The following is a 19744-nucleotide window of genomic DNA, read 5'->3' on the forward strand; positions in this document are numbered from 1 at the left end:
CTACTGCTGATCAATAAAACCAACAGATCCACCGAATCCACGCACAGCATTACGGGGTGAAGATAAGGGAAGAACTGCTCTCTAATTTCTTTAGGGGCATGACAAAACTGGCCAACAGCAGAGTGATGTATGTCATAAAATGGGCTTTAATGTCTTTCTCTTACAACGTGATAGTACTGCTTAAACTGGAACTGGCACACAGCTCCCAAGACTGGCTTCCTGTAAGGAATGAAGCGGGCACGCCCCAGGCTGCCATGCGGCTGGAGCAGCCCCAGGCACTCAGCTTAGTACAAGCTCTGGAGTCCAAATACCTACACCTGCTGCAGTTCACCAACTTTGGGGTTCTGGAACCGGCAGTGCAGATTCTGTGAATACCAAGCACTCCAGATACCGTTCCATCTCCTTGTACTAACAGCTCCCTCCCCTCTGACCGCCCACCTCACCTGCCCCCTGCAATACTGCTGTTCTCAGCTTTGTGAGGTACTAAGGTACACCCTGCCTTTGCGGTGCCTTAATCTCCCATCATCACAGGTTTGAATCCTCTGTTTTGCATTTGCTTAAAACATCTTGGAAGTGTGACTTGCCCTGGCCAGAGGACTCTTGGAAGTCACATCTTCCAAGTTTCTTCCTAGCTGATGGCTTCCTTCCACGTCCAACACAGTTAAGGCAGTTCCAAAGAACTGCATTTAGGAGTGAAGACAAACAGGAGTCTGTCTTCCTCCTATACCTCATCAGCCCTTGTCTTGATCGCTTATCTCTTTCTTTCGTTAACATGCACATCTGCATGTACACAGAGCTCTGGAAAAATCCTCTGAAGACTGGAAATATTTTCTGAATTCCTGGAATTATCCCTGTCATCAAATGATGTTCAAACTGCAGACTGGTCTCTGCCTTCCCAGATGTCTTCCCGTTGCTTGGCTTCCAATTGTTTTCTCTCTGTAAATAAGGGCAGTGTTAAGATGGTTAAGTATAACTTCACATAACCAGTGACTTTCACTTAATCTGAATTACAAGGCAAACTTTAATCATGAGACAGGTGAATTCCCTGGTTTTCTCTTACCTGATTCCAAGAGTCAATATTTTTAACTTTCCAAGTGCTTTGTAAGGGGGAACAATGTTTCTCTTACTATATAATAAAAAGAGAAAGATCTGTGGCTAATAGAAATAAAAAGCATATGGAATAAGTCAGAACCGAGCAGGATCCAGATTTTTGTCTTGCTGATAATATATTTATTTTAATTATCTTTCTAAACTGTGTTAGTGCTTCAGTAAAATTGCCCATTATTCCCAGTCTACTGATCTATATAAATATTTCAATAGGCATCAAGAATATGTTTCAATATTTTTCTTCTACTTTTTTGCTCAAATGGAAATAGTAGCCACTGGGCTTTAGTCATATCTCTCTACTACAATTCTACAAAAAAAAGAAAGAAAAAAAAATTTCACAGGAAAATCAAATTTCAATATTTTCAGAGCACTTTCAGGAGCCAGAAATCTTCTGGAACACCAATTCCAACATGGAAAAATGACCACATATAATGGAGGGAAACTAAGAACTGTTTCTAAAAACAAAAAATGCACAAATCTGGGCAATCCATCTTCAAATTTTAACACAGAAGCTTAGTTTCCATTTAACACTTTCACCAATACCTGAGACAATAAAGACCTTACACGGTGTGGTGACCCAAGTACTTCACTAGATGCCACAACACCAGTTCTAATTTCATGGCTAGTCAGTCATTGATCTTGACACCATAAAATGTAGATGATTAAGCCTAAGTGCTTCCTTCCAAGGGCAATTATTTCGACTAAAAGATTTTGCAAGTCATGAACCAGGGGGATTACAGAAATCAAGGTGAGTTTAGAGTTAATTCTTGCTATTCTGACATATCTTTCCAAATCAGCAGACTCCCTTACAGAATTCCTATACTATATTTGACTCAACTTTAAGGGCAAAGAACTTGATAAGGAAGCTAACTGGCACTTGGAAATGTGAGAAAGAGAAATTTGCTGCTATTTGGGCACCATCTTGTGGCATTATCTGAAAATAGCAGCAAAGTCACAAGAGGCAAAAAATGGGGGTCAGTAAATTCCAAACTGAAGGCTCAGTGTCATGTGACTCAGCTTTAAGGCAGGCTTAAATTGGGTTGAGATTCTCCAGGGAGATAGCACGAAGGATAACTGGCTTGTCTAAAGGATTCTGGGATTTCTTAGGAAGGCTGACTGTGGTTCTGATTCAGAGAAAAGTTAGGAGAGGATCTAAAGGCAAAGGCAACCTTGGATGAAAACAATCAAAAAGTGGTCCTGGGTTCCAAGAAAAAGTGAAGAAACTAGAAAAGTGAATTATTAGAACTCAGATTTTTCAATAAACTCAGAAACTTAAACCAGAGAGGCAATATGGAAAGCTTTAGGAAAAGAAATCCAGGAGCAGTAGAAAAACGAATGACTGGTCCATAATCCACGATTTCAAAATCGAAGTAGCACTGAAAAAAAAGTTTTTTGTTTTTTAAAAAGTTTGGGGTCAAAACTCCTTTGGTGGTAAATATAACCTGAAAGGACATAAGGCCACAGAAATATTAATGCTAATGTGTTCGATTTTGGTGTTATGAAACATGTATTAATATATTATTTTTCTAAAATTGGAAAAGTTTAGAATTCTGAAACATTTCCTACACTAATGCTTTCCAACAAAAGACTGTAGATCTGTATTACCAAATATATGTAAATATAAGAGGAAATTCTGGTGGTAAACCATATGATAAAGTCAGCAAGAATAGAGAGACAAACTGAGAAGCACAAAGAAATAGTGAAAATGTGAGGCTTAAATTTATAAATATAGAACATGAACAGAATACAGAAATACAGGTTAGGATGAGACCTAAAAATATTTTCTTCATCTTAAAGAAAAAATGGAAGCTTGGAGGTGTTAAGTAACTTGCCTACGATTACATAATCAGTGAAAACCTGAAGCTGGAACCCAGGTCCTTAATTCTTAAATCAGCATACTTTCTACTGTCCTGACCTCTGAAGAGAGGATCTGAAAATATTTACACAGAAAAGGAACAAATGTGGGGGAAAAAAAGTATTTTGCGAAAGATAAAGAATAAACATGTTTCCACTTTATCAAAGAGAAAAGAAAGTAGGTAATAGCTGATAGACTGTATTAAAAAAGCTCCTATTAACTTTAACTCCACCAATTAAAAAAAGTAAGAGAAAGCCCCACAGCAGCCATAAGGGCAAGGAACTAAAGAAGAATATAGTGTTAGCATGAAATGACTAACCTAAAGCACTAACGTAAGCTGGCCCTGAAGACTTTTATTTCTCAGTATAATAAATAAATTGGCAGAAACGATTACATTAAATGAGTTGACTTCTCACTGAGGGAACAGAAAGTGCTAAAGATGAAAAAGGGGCCAGTTTGGTGTCGTGTTTACAAAAATAAAGAAAAGGGATGGAAATTAAAACCTTCAAAATTTACTTCTACACCTAAGAAAATAATGAAGAAAAATCATCACAAAATCCACTTGTAGCCACCTACAGAGCAATAATCAACCTGAAGACTTGAAGTACAAGTCTGGTCAAACTAATCTAACTGCCTTCTTTTATGGATTGACAGACCTGGTAGATCAAGGAGAGGTAACATAAGTGACCTCTTCGTTTTAGATTTCAGGCTTACCAAGTATGTATTAATCATTAATATACTGGGAAAAAATAGTCTGGCTCACGTAAGTGTTAAGGGAGCATTTAACTCTAGAGGGTGGAATGATTATCAATGTATTAAGTATAACACGTGTTATTTACTTAGCAATAATTGGTGAAATGGTCAGTCAGTCCATAAACATTTTCATCTCTGATATAGGCCAGAGACGTGAGTTTACTAAACAGCAGGTGACACCAAAAATATGGATAAATACTGCATTCCACAGAAAAAGGTCAGATTAAAATGAAAGGAAATGTGGTTAGAAATGAAGGGAACTTCACGTCCAGGGAGAAAAGACACCAAGAAAATGCCGTAAGACCTAGATTATGAGTCAGCAACGCAGCACTGCTCTTGAAGGCAGAATACTGGAATTCCTAAAAAGGATTTCAGAAGGCAGCTGGCCGTGATTCAGTTTGTTTACAGTTGACTAAGTATCCTATAGAGATGACTTTACTTTTAAGTTCTCAGTGATTTCATTAATCAAACTAAGGGATCAAATTATTGTTTACCTAACTCTGCCTCTCAGGCCTATGACCCAAAAGATGGCCTTTTAGAACCAGCCAATTAATCATATACCCCCCAAGAATAAAATGGAACAAAGTTATGAAATAAAATTATGGCAGGCTTTGAAAATGAGAGTGGCTTATTCTGAAAACTTTGATTCCAACTTTAGGTGGGAATCAAATGTTCTGATAAGTGGAACATGGGGAAATTTTACACGTATTCCTGAGTCTGGTCTTTAAAATGTGGTTTTATCATTTAGTGTGAATCCTTGATTTAAAACGTGATTAAGTCAAATACAAAGTACTCAAGGACGATCTATGTTTTCATTTCCCACTCTTAGTATAGTTCTAATCTGTCATGCGTTCTGCTAGACTAAAAGATCTATCTGTTCCTCACACTCAGGGACTTGTGTCTAAAGTTCTTATTTTCCAGATATATAAAATATGATTTGCTTAAAATGATTTGAGTACTTCCTTTTTCTCGATTCTCCCCAGAGTAGCTTTAATTTCTTAATCTCCTTTTTAAGGATTAAGACAAAGACTTCTCAATAAAAGGATAAGAAGACCAAAGTAGGGTAAAGGAAGTTATCAGGAAAGTATTTATACCTCAAAATCCCAAATTCCAAATTCATTAATTAGAAGGGTTCCATATGTAATGTTCAACTCTGGATTTTATAAAGAAAATCATGGAGGACTTGAAAGGGTTCAGAGTAGAATCATGAGTGAAATAAGACATATGAAGAAAAATTAGAGTAACAAATGTCATTCATGTATTCAGTCAATGAATATGCACACTGAGTATCTCTTTATGAACTAGGCACTGTGCCAGACAGCAGAACTCTTGAAGTGGGAAAAAGAAAGGCTAGGAAATTATTCTATAGTATTATTAATAAAAGTACCTATATCAGGATGGCACAAAGATTTCAATTTCGATTTCTATGCTAATTCTGATCTATTGGCTACGGTCAAGTCAAAACTCACCAAGAGTGTCATGACTGATTAGCACTGTCTGTCATGGATAATGAATGGGGAGCAACAGTACACAGTACACATTTGTCATTACTGGCTTATATTATTATAATGAATACTAATTTCCCAAGAGTCACATAAATAATAGTATTCTAAATACGTAAAGCACCTTTTAAACATTTTTATACATGTTAACTTATGTTGCTCAAAAAATTCTCCATGGTTAGGTAAGTCAGGCATTGCTTTCACTTTGTTGGAAACTGGGGCACAGAGAAGTATAAGAAAATTGCCCATGGCCATATAGCTAGTTAACGGCAAAAACTCTATTATAGCCCAGATCCTCTCACTCCTAAATGATCTGCCCTGATCTTTACAGTTAAAGGCTGTTAGAACAGAATGATGTCCAGATGTTCCTGAATTTCTACTAAATAAAAAAGAAGAGGAAACTGTTTTAAACTATTGTACAGATTTAAGTTAGACCTATGGAAGAATTTTCTGACAGTAAAAGCTCTAACCATTGGAAAGGATAACTAAAAAGAAGCCTGTCATATTTTATTTTCTGAAGACCTTAAAATGTTTTAATTTTTTTTTTTGGAAAAAAATGTTAATTACCCCAAAACTCCTTCAGAAGGGATTACACTATTATAAAAGGAACATGGGTTTTAATTAGAGAGGCCTAGGTTCAAATGTCTCCTTTCAATTTACCAGTTGGGTGACCTTAGACCAGCTACTTCACCTCTCTGGGCCAGCTCTAAACTGGAGATAATACCATCCCCATCCAGAGTTATCATAACATGTTATATTGCCAGGAATTTCCTTCCAATCCTTTTAATTGCAAAAACCTCTATGTGGCTTTTAATCTTAAAATCTTCAGAACTGAAGAGAGAGGAGAAACAACTGCTTAAAATATCAGGTTCATATTTTCTTTCTTACTCAAGGCAGATATCCCCACCAGACTGCAAGTCTTAAGGAGAGGAACAACATCTTGCTGTTTCTCTAACTTTCCTAATTAGGGAGCACAATGCCTTGCACAGGGTAGGTACACAGTGAATTCCAAATGTAGTTGATAGTGTATCACAGGCAATTGAAAATAAAAAGAGTAATGACAAGAAAAAAATACGTACTGGAATCTGTGCTGGACTCACCATAAAATGATATTTTGCTACTATTACTAAAAACAGCAGCAGCTCATATTTATCACACACTTATTATAGGCCTAGAGAAACAGGAGGGAGAGTGTTCCTATTGTTTTTAAAGATGACTAAGTATCTTTTGTGGATTATCTCACTTGATTCCCATTTTATGGATGAGGAAACAGAGGCCTCCAGAGAGTAATTACCCAACTGGTAATTTGCCTAAGGTGACATAGCCAGTAAATGGCAGAGTTTAGATGTAGACCCAGGCAGTCTGATTCCAGAGTCTATAATGTTATTTCCTATGCTGTACTGACCCGTTTCCCTCCAGTGGAAGAAGAACTGGAACAGAAGTATCTGTTCTGTTTAATACCTAAACAGTACTTTTAATTTCCACAGAAAAAAATCTTTAAGTGAGAAGTCTTGGGCTCCATGCAATTACAAGAGTATATGCTCAATGCATAAAGAAGCCAGAAAGCTATATCAGGAATTTTTCCATACGCATTTTCTCAGATATAAAGAATGGGAGAGTTCTGAAACATAATGAAGGAAGAGTCCTCTATAACCTGTAAAGATTCAGGACCAATGGATAGGAGAAACTTACCACCGTGGGTCTCTATTCACAACTAAACGCCTTCTTTAAAAAAGTAAGTAACAGGGTACCCACTTAGCCAACAGCCTCATTTTTAATTTCATCACTGAAATGTCCTTTGCATAGCTGAGCATTTAAAACAAATTCAAGGGGAACAGTATGCTGATGTGCCTACAGAGAAACAGAGGGGGATACTCAGGTGATAGCCATACAAAACTATTATTGCAGTACCTGTAGAAATACAAGTGATATTACACACATAGGGAAGCAGGAAACATTGCAAAAAGAATCACATCTCCTTTTATAGATACCATTGCTATTACCCTCTATTGATTTTCTGAGATAACTGTGGTTATCACAGAGAAATCATTTTCCTCAGAGATAACCAATTAATAAAGGGTTAAGGACACTGCACATTCTACTTTAATCTAGCTCTGACAGTGCCATATATAAAAACCAGAGGAATCTTCCCCTGTTTCTATAGTCTGTAGGAAGCCTTTGAGTCAAGAATGCATGGAAAAAATCAAAACTGCCTCATTATAATCATTAAGGTTTCAAAAATTAGTTGGGTTCAACTCTGAAACTCTAGCACCTGCCATGACACCCTCTGTCACTGGTTATCTGGCCAGTGCAGCTGAGAGTCTGCAAGCTGCCTGCTATCACCAAAGCAGAGTGGACAGGAAGTATTAATGGCCTTGTTAGACCGGCAATAAACAAGGAGTTTGAAACTTCCATTCGTTTAATGGAAAAATGAAGTTACTTTTCGGTAAGTGGAATTTTCAGAATAAATTGTCTTCACAGATTCCACAGATCGAGGGCTAAGGCAATCAGACTGTCTAAAGCCTGAAGGTAGATAAAAAGCACTTAAGTGCTAACCGGAGTCCCAAGCCTTTACGTACAAGTCAACAGCCTATAAAGGGGAGAGAGACATTTAACCTCAACTACAAACTATAGGGAAAGAAAAACCCTGCTTGTGGATCAGTTGAAATATTCTGAGGACTCTTAAGTACTGGAAAATAATCAGAAGATTAGGCTAACCTAGATGTGCTCTAATGGAGCCACTCAGGACTGTCTTTAAAGAAAAAATTACCTTCTACAGTTATTATCAATGTCAGATGCTGCCTTCTCCTTAATTTGTCTTCTATCTAAGATCTAAACCATCTGATAATATCATGGCAATCATGGCCCAGTAAAACCACAGCAAATAATGTTTTCTGCCTGGGAGACTATTATGTCTTCATAGGAATATTTTTTTGAGAGTCGGGAGCAAGAACTATAGAAATAGCCATGGATAAGCTAAAAGGAATGAACCTATCTCTTGGAAAACAACAGTAGGAACATGGATTAAGATGCCTTGGTGTGGAACAGGCAGACAAATTCTAAAATGTCTTCCTCCTAAATATAAGGCATGAAAACAATTTCAATATATGTAGGAGGCTTCTAGGAAATGGAAATGCCGAAATGGAATGGGCTTCATTCTTTTTTTATTTTTAACACATGCCTTATAGTGAACTCTAAAGGGACTAAAGAAAACACCATCAACTTCAACTCACCGCGGGCTTCTTGCAGTTTCTTAAGTTCTGCTTCCCGTTCGGTTTTGCTCTGCTTACTTCGAACCCCAAGGGCACTGATGACTAACCTTCTGGCTAGGGCTGCTGAAGTCTCAGGACGCTCCTTTGCTGGCTGGAGAAACTCTGAATGGGAGAAAGGGAGGGAGCAGGAGGGAGTAAGGAAGAGAAAGCACTCTAGCTCCAAGTGATTTAACTCAGTAATTAACATACCAAACAGACTAACAAGGGCTGTATCAGCAGTAATTAATACAAGCCTGATAGATGAAGAGCAGAGGAAATTAACATGGCAAAGCACAAACAACCCTGCCTTCATTATCTATATTAACAATTTCTTATAGTGACTCTATCAAACAGCTAAACACAGAGGTAAACTAGATAAGGATGTCATCAGAAAATGGTTGCTGCATTGCTTGCAGTTAGTATCTCCCACTCTCTCCAAGTGGCTACTCCAGTGCTATATTTCCAACACAGCCTTTTCTCCTTAAAATAATATTTCCTTTAACACTAAAAATAAAAGTGATATGTCCTTAGAACTCTGGATGCTATACAAGTGCTGGAAAAAACAATATCACCACTATCAACAAGAAGAAGCTCCTGAGACTACAGGCTTACCAGCATAAGCTCTCGCTTTGGCCTTGGCTGCTGTCGTGGCCTGCGACAAGGGCCGGATCTTCACCATGGTATGTTTACTACCCAGAGCATCACGAGCTGTTAAGAGAATAAATATAAAGAAGTAGAAGACATGAAGAAGAGTGATGCAAAAAAATATTTAAGGCTAGTTCTTAAAAGTATTTCCTAGATGTTATGCTTTATTTTTCATCATGAGCAAAAGAAATGGTAAGCTCTAGAAAATCCGTAAGGAACAAAATGGCAGTGATTATTTTAGAACAGGGATCAGTAAACTATGGCTTTGTGACCAAATCCAGCCAACCACCTGTTTCTGTAAAGTTTTACTGAAACAGAGCCATGCTCATTCATTTGCATACTGTCTAGGGATGCTTTCTGGCTACAACACAAGAGTTAAGTAGTGACAGAAACCTTATACCCTAAAATATCTACTATCTGGCTCTTTACAGAATAAGTTTGCAGACCCCTATTTTAGGTGATTCAGACAGGAATCAACATCTCTAATTTCTTTGAATGCCTCTGCATCAGATCTATCATGAGGACAATGATATAAGTGAAAAGGCCAAATCATATATTCAGAAAGTAGGTATTACAAATGCTCACTGGACAGGTTAAAGGGCTACTGCAAATTCATTTGTTGGGGAGGGGGGTAGAATCAAAAATATTTTAAGATTTAGTCATACTGGCTTCTTAAATCTTTACCTATAATCTGTCTATGCACTATCATAACTGACAGCTATGCAGCAAATAACCTTGGAAGGAGCTCTCTCTCCAAATACCACTGGATTAGGATAAAAAGGGAGAGGCGGAGCAAATGGGTACCAAAGTAACATGCCTCAAAAACCTCTACCTGCCAATTATCTGTATTAACTGAATAAAATGTCAGGTGGCTGGAACAGAAAGCAAATAAGGACAAGTAGTCCTTAGGAGACTACTTGTAAGAGAAAGTAGGAGAAAACGGACAACAAGCACACTGAAATCCATTGGGTGAATACCTGTAATCGGACTGGAGAATACTCCTAGGGCATGTGTATCATCCACCCATTTAATATCAAATCCTTTCTTTCTGCAACAAAAGAACAGAATTTTATTCCTTAAAATAAAATTTACTTTTAAAAAACATCTTTCAAATCGAGTCTCATAAAGCATTTCATGATGAGATAGAAACACTCAACAAGCACACAGGTGGAATGGGGATAATGACACACAAAATGGCTTGGGGTACAGAAGAAGCCACTGAACTTTAAAAGCAATAATACCATCATAAAGAACTACCTGGGAGCATTCTACATTGTAAGCCAGTTTACAGACATCAACTAATTAATCCTCACGTGTTCCCTGGGGAGGTAAAGTATTTATCACACTATTTACAAGAGATGTTTTTAGGGGACTGGAACTAGAAGAGGTGGAACGAGGAAGCATAGGAGGGGTAGAAGAATATTAGAGGAGGAGGTAGGCAGGGAAGGTCACCTGGATTTAATGCAAATGTAGGCTCAAGGACAGAGACAAGAGACAGAGAGGAAGAGGGAGACAGGTCATTCAAAGCAAAATCAATCAATCAATCAAATAAGGGAGAAAAGGGACAACTCTAATCGGAGAGGCTGACCTATTCTTTCTTTCCAGTTGTAGAAGTGAAGTAAGAAAGGGAAACTCAGGTTCTGCCACCTTCAGACCATGGGCAGGTTTAATCTCTCTGTAAGCTAGGTCTGCTCATCTGTAGAAATGGGTACAGTTCCTTCATAACAGAGTTGCTGTGAAAACGGAAGTGAGATCATCCATGACAAAGTAAAGCGCACAGTGTTGAGCACTTAGTGGACATCTAATAAATGAATAGTGCCCATTATTTTTTATTATTTATAGCAATATTCATCAGGAAGATGATTAATATTGATGAAGATGTGATTAAAATATGAAGTTGACTCTGGTGTTTGACTCAACAGGCATTATTATTATACACTTTTGCACCATGACCTTTTCTTTTTTTTATAAAGCACTATAAAGAAAAAAAAAGGTAACTGCTAAAATATCTTCCCTCTTTAACAACTAGTCAAGAAAAAATTTCCTTTGAAGGAAAAAGGAATAAAGAGGCTTTGAAGGTTAGTTAGACAATTTCCTGAATGTAAGGGTCAGTTTGACCATGGCATAAAATGACCACAGGGGTTGAAGACTATGAGAAAGTTCAACAGTGGAAGTCTATATTATAAGATAGTTGACAAAAGAAAGAGAAAAACTTAGATGGGCTCTGGAGGGCCTTTTAGACTTCAGAATTTCATAACCCTTTAAAATGCTTCCCCCTTTTGAGAATGTTTTCCTGTTTCATAGAAAAATGATCTGCAGGTAAGATTAGGAAGAAACAAAGCAAGGGAAGTTAATAATTCTTAAGAAATAACTAATCTTCAGGAAATTCCAGACATCAACAAAATCAATTCTTGGTCTTAAAAGTCATCATTATTAATGACAACCTAAGGTAGTTCTAATTTTGGATTTAATCTCATTGACTGCTTTTTAAAACCTATTATGCACTTTATCTGGAACAGACCCTGATACCGAGTCTTAACATAATTGTAATGAATTAGACTGACTGATCTACACTATATGTTTAGTGTAAGATCTATGGCAGAGAGTGTTAACTGTCCTCCATGATCTAGTCACTCCTCCTCTCTTTTAGTTACATAACTGATAAGTGCTACTCCTGTCCCCTCAACCAACAAAATTTAAGTGAGATACCTGGCTGCTAGTTTTGCCTGTTCTAGAGCTTTACAAAAAAACAGGGTGCTTGTTTTTGTACATAAAGTTTCAATGAATACAGCCACACTCATTGTCTGTAGCCACACCTGTTGTCTATGGCTACTTTTGTGCAACGATGGCAGAGTTGCCTAAAATAATTACTATCTAACCCTTAAGGAAAAGTTGGGAGCTATACCCTAATTCAAGATGTACATGAATTGAATTTTAACTTTAAATTTGTATATCAGACAACAGACCTGGTTCATTGTTAGATCTGGTTCATTGTTAATGTCAGGATTGGAGCATTAAAGTATAATCCCTTCTTGGTAATGACTTTCCTCCAGACCCTGAAAATCTTTTTCTTAATAACTTATTTTGGGGATTATTTCTTTATTCCTGAAGCTTGTTTTTTCTTATAAGCTAAAGATACAGAGGTATACTTCTGACTCTTTTACCTTCCCATACATATGTATGAATTACATACATATATAAGAGGTAGTGCAATTATTCTCAAACCCACTTATATCAGTTTTAATTTACATTTTCACTACATAATTTAATTTATTAAATAAAATTAAAACGATGAAATATGAGTGTGAAAAAGAAAAGTTGTGTCTATGGTTTGGAAGACTAGAGAAAGAAAAAGTCACTAAAAAAACCGAAACAGCTATTATCAATTATGTTTGGGCAAAAGAGCTAAAAAAAAAAAAAAAAAAAAAAGAAAGAGAGAGAGAGAGAGGGAATTCCCTGGTGGTCCAATGGTTAGGACCTGGCACTTTCACTGCTGTGGCCTGGGTTCAATCCCTGGTCAGGGAACTAAGACCCTGGAAGCCATGCGGCACAGCCAAAAAAATTTTACGAAGAGAGAGAGAGAGAAAACATTTTAACCTATAAGGAATTTGCACTCAGGTGACTCTGAAGGGACATTAAAGTTCTTGCTGGAAGACACAGGTGATATCAGGGTGACATATAAGAACTCAATAGAAGATAGTCTGCCATCAACAGACTAGTTACTTAAAAAAAAAAAAGGCCTTGGCACCACATCAAAGACTGGCAAGTAAATGGACATTTATATGTCTTAAAATAAACTGGTTGAGACATATAACAATCATTTTTTTATCATTCTCTACTTGACTATTTCTATCTCGGTGGTCAGAAGAACCTCAAATCAATAATTTAATTTACAGCTCTTTTAGACTGTTAGGGCCCCTGGTGCCTGGCAGAAGAAAACACATATCCTCTCAAGAGATATCCTCTTCTTTTACTGTAAGCCTCAATTCTCATAAGTAAAATTCCAAAGGAAATGGTCAGCTGTACAGTTTTTTAAAAAAGTAACTAAACCTCCAAAAAAGAAGCAAGGCACTATGAGTGAGAATTTGCAGAAAGAGAATTAAAAGGACTTCAGGTAAAGAAATTACCAGACATAGACTACAGAAGGTCTATGTTCAATATACTTCTTGAAAATATTTGGAGAAAAAAAAGAAACTAATGACCATGCAGATTTGAAAAATAGAGAACTTTGAAAAATGAGAAACATAAAATGAAATTTAAAAATTCAATGGACAGATTTAACAGCAAATTAAACACAGCTGAAGAAATCAGAAAGCGGAAATTAGAGCTAAAAAAATTACTCAGCATGTAATGGAGACAAAGAAATGGAAAATATGAAAGAGATAACACGAGGATTAAGTGAGAAGGTTTAATCTACTTTTAACTGGCATCTTAGAGAATATAAAAGAGACTAGTACAGAGGCAATATTTGAAGAGAGAATGTCTAGTCTTCTCCAAAACCAATGAAAAATACAAGCTCAATAATAATAATAACAAAAGAAACACAAAGCCACATCATACTGAAAATGCACAATACCAAAGACAAAACATTAAGAGCACCCAAAGAGAAAAGACAGATTACTCTCAGAAGCAATAGTCAGATTTTCAGCTGGCTTCTCATCCTACACTAAGAAAGCCAGGAGAAAGCAGAATAAAATTTTCAAGTTTCTGAGAAAAACAATTACCAACCTAAGATTCTCTACCCAGCAAAAATGTCTTTCAAGAATGAAGTTGAAATAAAGCCATTAAGAAACAACGACGATGATGACAACAAAACCCAACTAAGTGTGTTACCAGCAGACTGTTACTAAATTAAATACTAAAGAACATGTTTCATTCAAGAGGAAAAAGATTTCAGATGAAAGGTATAAGACACAAGAAGGTATAAATGAAGAATACAGAAAGTGGATGAATCTGAATGCTGATAATATAAAATAATAATGTAACATCAAATGGAATTTAAAAAGAAAAAAAGATTCAAAATACTAAATCACAATAGCATATTAGTTGGAGGTTCGGGAGACACTGGAATGGAATTGGGGAATGGAGTTTAAAACCCTTAGAATGTTTGGAAAGAGTGTAAAAATATTAACTTTAGCCATTGATAAATTAAGCAGGCATTTTATAATTTCTAAAGTAACCACCAAACAATAGAAACAGGATCATTTCCCAAAAATATGGAAGGAGAAAAAAATACCTCATCAATCCAAAAGAAGGCAAGAGAAAAGAGAAAAATATGGGACAAGTAAACACACAAAAAAAGATGGCAGGCATACATCCAAATATATCAATAATTACAATAAATATAAATGGACTAAATGTACCATGAAGACAGATTCCAAAGTCATTATTGATGACATTCTTCTTAAATGCTAAAATGGGGTCTAGAAAGACTATTTAGCATTTTTTAAAGGAACTGAGAAGAAGAATGGTTTGATACGGATTTCTAACGGACTTGGAAAAGACAATAAACAAACTTGATGCTAAAGTAAACGCCGGGAATAGAAAAACAAAAAAGATGATCTTTCAGAAGACATTTTAAGAAAACTTCATTCCACCTTCCCTAACATCCCCAATCATTTGCAAGTACTTACTGATAAGTGCAGAAAATCCGTAGAAGATCTTCAGTACGAAATTCTTGGGGGAAGTCATAAATTTCAATGACATGTGGGAATTCACAATCACTGAGGTCAATATCAGGAACTTCATGGTTGTAATAATCAAATATAGGTTCTTGGATGCTTTCTCTATTCTTCATATTCCCTGATAACTAGAGAGGAGGAAGCATATACGTGACTGTTACATCAAGCCAGAGCATTGTAAAATATCCTCCCATATGTAAACAATCCTTTTTGTCTCCATGTTCCTATTCCTTAATCTTTATCATTTGTCTCTGTTCATGAACACAGTAATGACTGGGCTCTATCACCCAGCTTATATTATACATGTGGAATACTTTGATTAATGTGGTGAGTTATGAACAACACATCTTAGAAAATAAATTTCAGAAAATAGCTGAAGAGATGAATTAATAACATTTGTCTTATTTGAACTTATTGATCAGACCCATAGTTTTGTTTCTGAAAGTGAACAAAAACAAAACAAAATTTTTAAGAATAAAAACACTTTGTTAGTCTACCTTTCGTTGACAGTAGCTTACGAAGAAATTTGTTATGACAAATGTAAGTGGCACAAATAATTATATTTAAGTTCCCTAGCATGAGAGCTACCTAAAGGAATTTCCATAAAGCAGGTTAATACAGGAATTAATAGTAATGAAGAATACTTAAAATTCTACTATTCTATGGTGTGCAGATTAAATGAGATGATGCAGTAAGTGTTAGCACACTACGTGTCACCTAAGTAAGAATTCAATTTCAACCCAATTTAAACATATTTTAACTAGGTGCTAAATCTATTATAGGCCAAGCACCATGTTATTTCTACCCTGCTTAGGATGTAGAAATCAGGAAGAGAATATTCCTCACACCGTAACAATGAGAAAAGACCAACTGACCTATAAAATCATAACTTTTCTTGAGTTTACCATACAGCTGAGTATGCAACACAGAGTACACAAGAAAATTGAAATCCACAGGATGACATGTCCCTCCAAAGAGAAACAGAATATATAAACTTTTTTGCCTCTGGCAGATCATGGGAAGAAGTGGCCACCACATGAGTGGGCAAGAAGATATCAGCTAAATGTTTAACAAATCCTTAAAAGCCTACAGTGGACTGGTGTATCAGTTTAGAATAACTCAGAGCCCCAGAAAGGAGGGTAATCTGCAATTACTTGCAAGTCCATCCTTATGCCAGTGCCACACTGTCTTGATTACTGTTGTTTTATAAGTTTTGAAATCAGGAAGTTTGAGTCTTCCTACTTTGTTCTTTTTCAAAATCATTTTGGCTATTCTGAGTCCCTTGCATTTCCAAATGAATTAGAGGATCATTTTGTCAATTTCTGCAAAAAGTACAGGACAGCTGGGATTGAGCTGGATGTGTTAATCACTTTGGGTAGTATCTTAACAATATTAAAGAAGATAAACATGGGATGTTTATTTAGGTCTTCTTTAATTTCTTCCAAAAATGTGTTGTAGTTTCAGGGTACAAGTTTTACACTTCTTTTGTTAAATTTATTTCTAACTTTTTAATGCTACTGTCCTTGGAACTATTTGCTTCATTTTTGAATTTCTGGCATGGACTTTTTGAGTTACTTTGCAAAAACCAAACCAAACAAACCACTGCATGTCCATGCATTTATAAATTGGGGCTAAATAATGCATTGTGAGAGGTAAACAATGCCTAACTACAAATATCTTGGAACTATAAGAACTGATTATAAAGAGGAAGAAAAAAGAGAGGCAGGATAGTCTGGCAAGGAAATTTGATTATGGCCCTTTGCTCTAATCTGGTCAGCAAATTTGAACTTGTATACTTACATCCCATTTTTGAGGTAATTATTAAACACTTCAGCTTCTGGTACTGATTAAATGCAAAGTGTAAATAATAGCAAAACACACAATTCCTACTCTACATTTCATGGGAAAATAGATATAAAGCCTACAAGTAACATACTCCTGACTAGTTTTTCCTATAACACTCAAGACTCCACTATTATCAGGGACTCCTAACTTTGCTTAAGAGGAGAAGAACTTTGTTTCATACTCCCATGGTACTGATATTGTTGGGATCAGCTTACATGTCTACTGGCAACACATTTTTGGGGGAGGTAGGCTGAGAGGTAGCAGGCCATACTATTAATGGTGTTTTCTCCTGAGAATTTCAACAAAACATTCAAGGGGGCCTTGACAGGGTAAAGAGAAAGGAATATGTAGCACAGAAGGGGGAAATGCCTAAGAGAAGACAATATGGTATAAAGTGAGGATCAGAGCATGATTGTGAGAGGGGAGTGGGGGCGGGTAGGGTAGAGACCACTATCAGACAGGGGTTAGACACAGTAATACAGATGTATTTCAGGAAAGGCCCTAAGATTTGATGCAATGACTTTTTTGCAGTAGACCTGTACTGTCCAACACAGTAGCTGCCAGTCACATGTGGTTACTGAGTACTAGAAACATGGCTAGTCTGAATTGAGATGTGTTTTATGTATAAAATACACATCAAATTTCAAAGACTTAATACAAAAAATAAAAGATCTCACTAATAATTTCTTATATTGATTACATGTTGAAATGATATTTTGGATATATTAAAAATACGTTCTTGACTTTACCTGTTTATTTTTACCTTTTTAAATGTGGCTCATAGAAATTTTAAATTATATACATGGCTCACATTTGTAGTTTGCATCATATTTCTACTGTAGACAACTGAAACATTTACTGTTAAGAGTCACATGTATTGAGACAATACTTGTCACAACTGTCAATGTGAAACCTTCATATTTTATGACCAACCTTCATATATTTTTCTTTCATATGGCTAATAAATGTTTGATAGAGCAACAATAGAGGGGAAAGGTTTACAATTTGATTCATTCTAATCTATTACAGTCCACAGGAAAGTTTGCAAACAACTCAGCAAATAATTTTGAGTTATGAATCACAAATATTTTATGATTTTTACCAAGGGCCTGTTTGCTGTTTATAAAGCATAAGTGAAATCTGAGTAGTCCTTCATATGTAGAACCAGCTTCCACAAAATCAACTAAATTAAATTATCTTCCCAAAGTGAGGGTTTTAAGACTCTTATAAGCCTAGTAACCTGCTCTTGAAAACAAGTCTAAAAAATAGTACCTCTTCAGAGCTAGGGACACATACAGACTGAAAATGAGGGGATGGAAAAAGATATTCCATGCAAATGGAAATCAAAAGAAAGTTGGAGTAGCAATTCTTCTATCAGACAAAATAGACTTTAAAATAAAGACTATTAAAGGAGACAAAGAAGGACACTACCTAATGATCAAGGGATCAATTCAAGAAGATATAACAACTGTAAATAGTTATGCACCCAACATAGGAGCACCTCAATACGTAAGGCAAATGCTAACAGCCATAAAAGGGGAAATCGACAGTAACACAATCATAGTAGGGGACTTTAACACCCCACTTTCACCAATGAACAGATCATCCAAAATGAAAATAAAAAAGGAAATACAAGCTTTAAATAACACATTAAACAAGATGGACTTAATTGATATTTATAGGACATTTCAACCAAAAACAACAGAATACACTTTCTTCTCAAGTGCTCATGGAACATTCCTCAGGATAGATCATATCTTGGGCCACAAATCAAGCTTTGGTAAATTTAAGAAAACTGAAATTGTATCAAGTATCTTTGCCAACCACAACACTATGAGACTAGATATCAATTACAGAAAAAAATCTGTAAAAAATACAAACACATGGAGGCTAAACAATATGCTACTAAATAACCAAGAGATCACTGAAGAAATCAAAGAGGAAACCAAAAAATACCTAGAAACAAATGACAATGAAAACACGATGACCCAAAACCTATGGGATGCAGTAAAAGCAGTTCTAAGAGGGAAGTTTACAGCAATACGATCCTACCTCAAGAAAGAAGAAAAATCTCAAATAAACAACCTAACCTTACACCTAAAACAATTAGAGAAAGAAGAACAAAAAAACCCCCAAAGTTAGCAGAAGGAAAGAAATCATAAAGATCAGAGCAGAAATAAATGAAAAAGAAATGAAGGAAACGACAGCAAAGATGAATAAAACTAAAAGCTGGTTCTTTGAGAAGATAAACAAAACTGATAAACCATTAGGCAGACTCATCAAGAAAAAAAGGGAGAAGACTCAAATTAACAGAATTAGAATGAAAAAGGAGAAGTCACAACTGACACTGCAGAAATACAAAGGGTCATGAGAGGTTACTACAAGCAACTATGTGCCAATAAAGTGGACAACCTGGAAGAAATGGACAAATTCTTAGAAAAGCACAATCTTCCGAGACTGAACCAGGAAGAAATAGAAAAATGAACAGACCAATCACAAGCACTGAAATTGAAACTGTGATTAAACATCTTCCAACAAACAAAAGCCCAGGACCAGATGGTTTCACAGGCAAATTCTATCAAACATTTAGAGAAGAGCTAACACCTATCCTTCTCAAACTCTTCCAAAATATAGCAGAGGGAGGAACACTCCCAAACTCAGTCTGTGAGGCCACCACCACCCTGATACCAAAAGCAGACAAAGATGTCACAAAAAAAGAAAACTACAGGCCAATATCACTGATGAACATAGATGCAAAAAATCCTTAACAAATACTAGCAAACAGAATCCAGCAGCACATTAAAAGGATCATACACCATGATCAAGTGGGGTTTATCCCAGGAATGCAAGGATTCTTCAATATACGCAAATCAATCAATGTGATAAACCATATTAACAAATTGAAAGAGGAAAACCATATGATCATCTCAATAGATGCAGAAAAAGCTTTCAACAAAATTCAACACCCATTTATGATAAAAACCCTACAGAAAGTAGGCATAGAGGGAACTTACCTCAACATAATAAAGGCCACATATGACAAACCCAGAGCCAACATTGTTCTCAATGGTGAAAAACTGAAACCATTTCCAGTAAGATTGGGAA

The 19744-nt window shown here is 36.1% G+C and overlaps 1 protein-coding gene across 1 annotated transcript in view; it reads right to left on the reverse strand.

Moving 5' to 3' along the window:
• Positions 1-513: 513 nt before the first annotated feature.
• R3HCC1L (R3H domain and coiled-coil containing 1 like) overlaps positions 514-19744 on the reverse strand; it is an 86642-nt gene continuing 67411 nt past the window's right edge. The window contains exons 4-8 of the mRNA XM_082854205.1: positions 14747-14922; positions 10091-10161; positions 9081-9176; positions 8451-8591; positions 514-936 (exon numbers count right to left, since the gene is read on the reverse strand). Coding sequence (XP_082710331.1) covers positions 869-936; positions 8451-8591; positions 9081-9176; positions 10091-10161; positions 14747-14922 — 552 coding nt within the window. The 3' untranslated portion in view covers positions 514-868. The remainder of the gene's footprint in view (positions 937-8450; positions 8592-9080; positions 9177-10090; positions 10162-14746; positions 14923-19744) is intronic.

Source organism: Leucopleurus acutus (assembly GCF_964270905.1).
Source record: "Leucopleurus acutus genome assembly, chromosome: 14".
Classification (NCBI taxonomy): domain Eukaryota; kingdom Metazoa; phylum Chordata; class Mammalia; order Artiodactyla; family Delphinidae; genus Leucopleurus; species Leucopleurus acutus.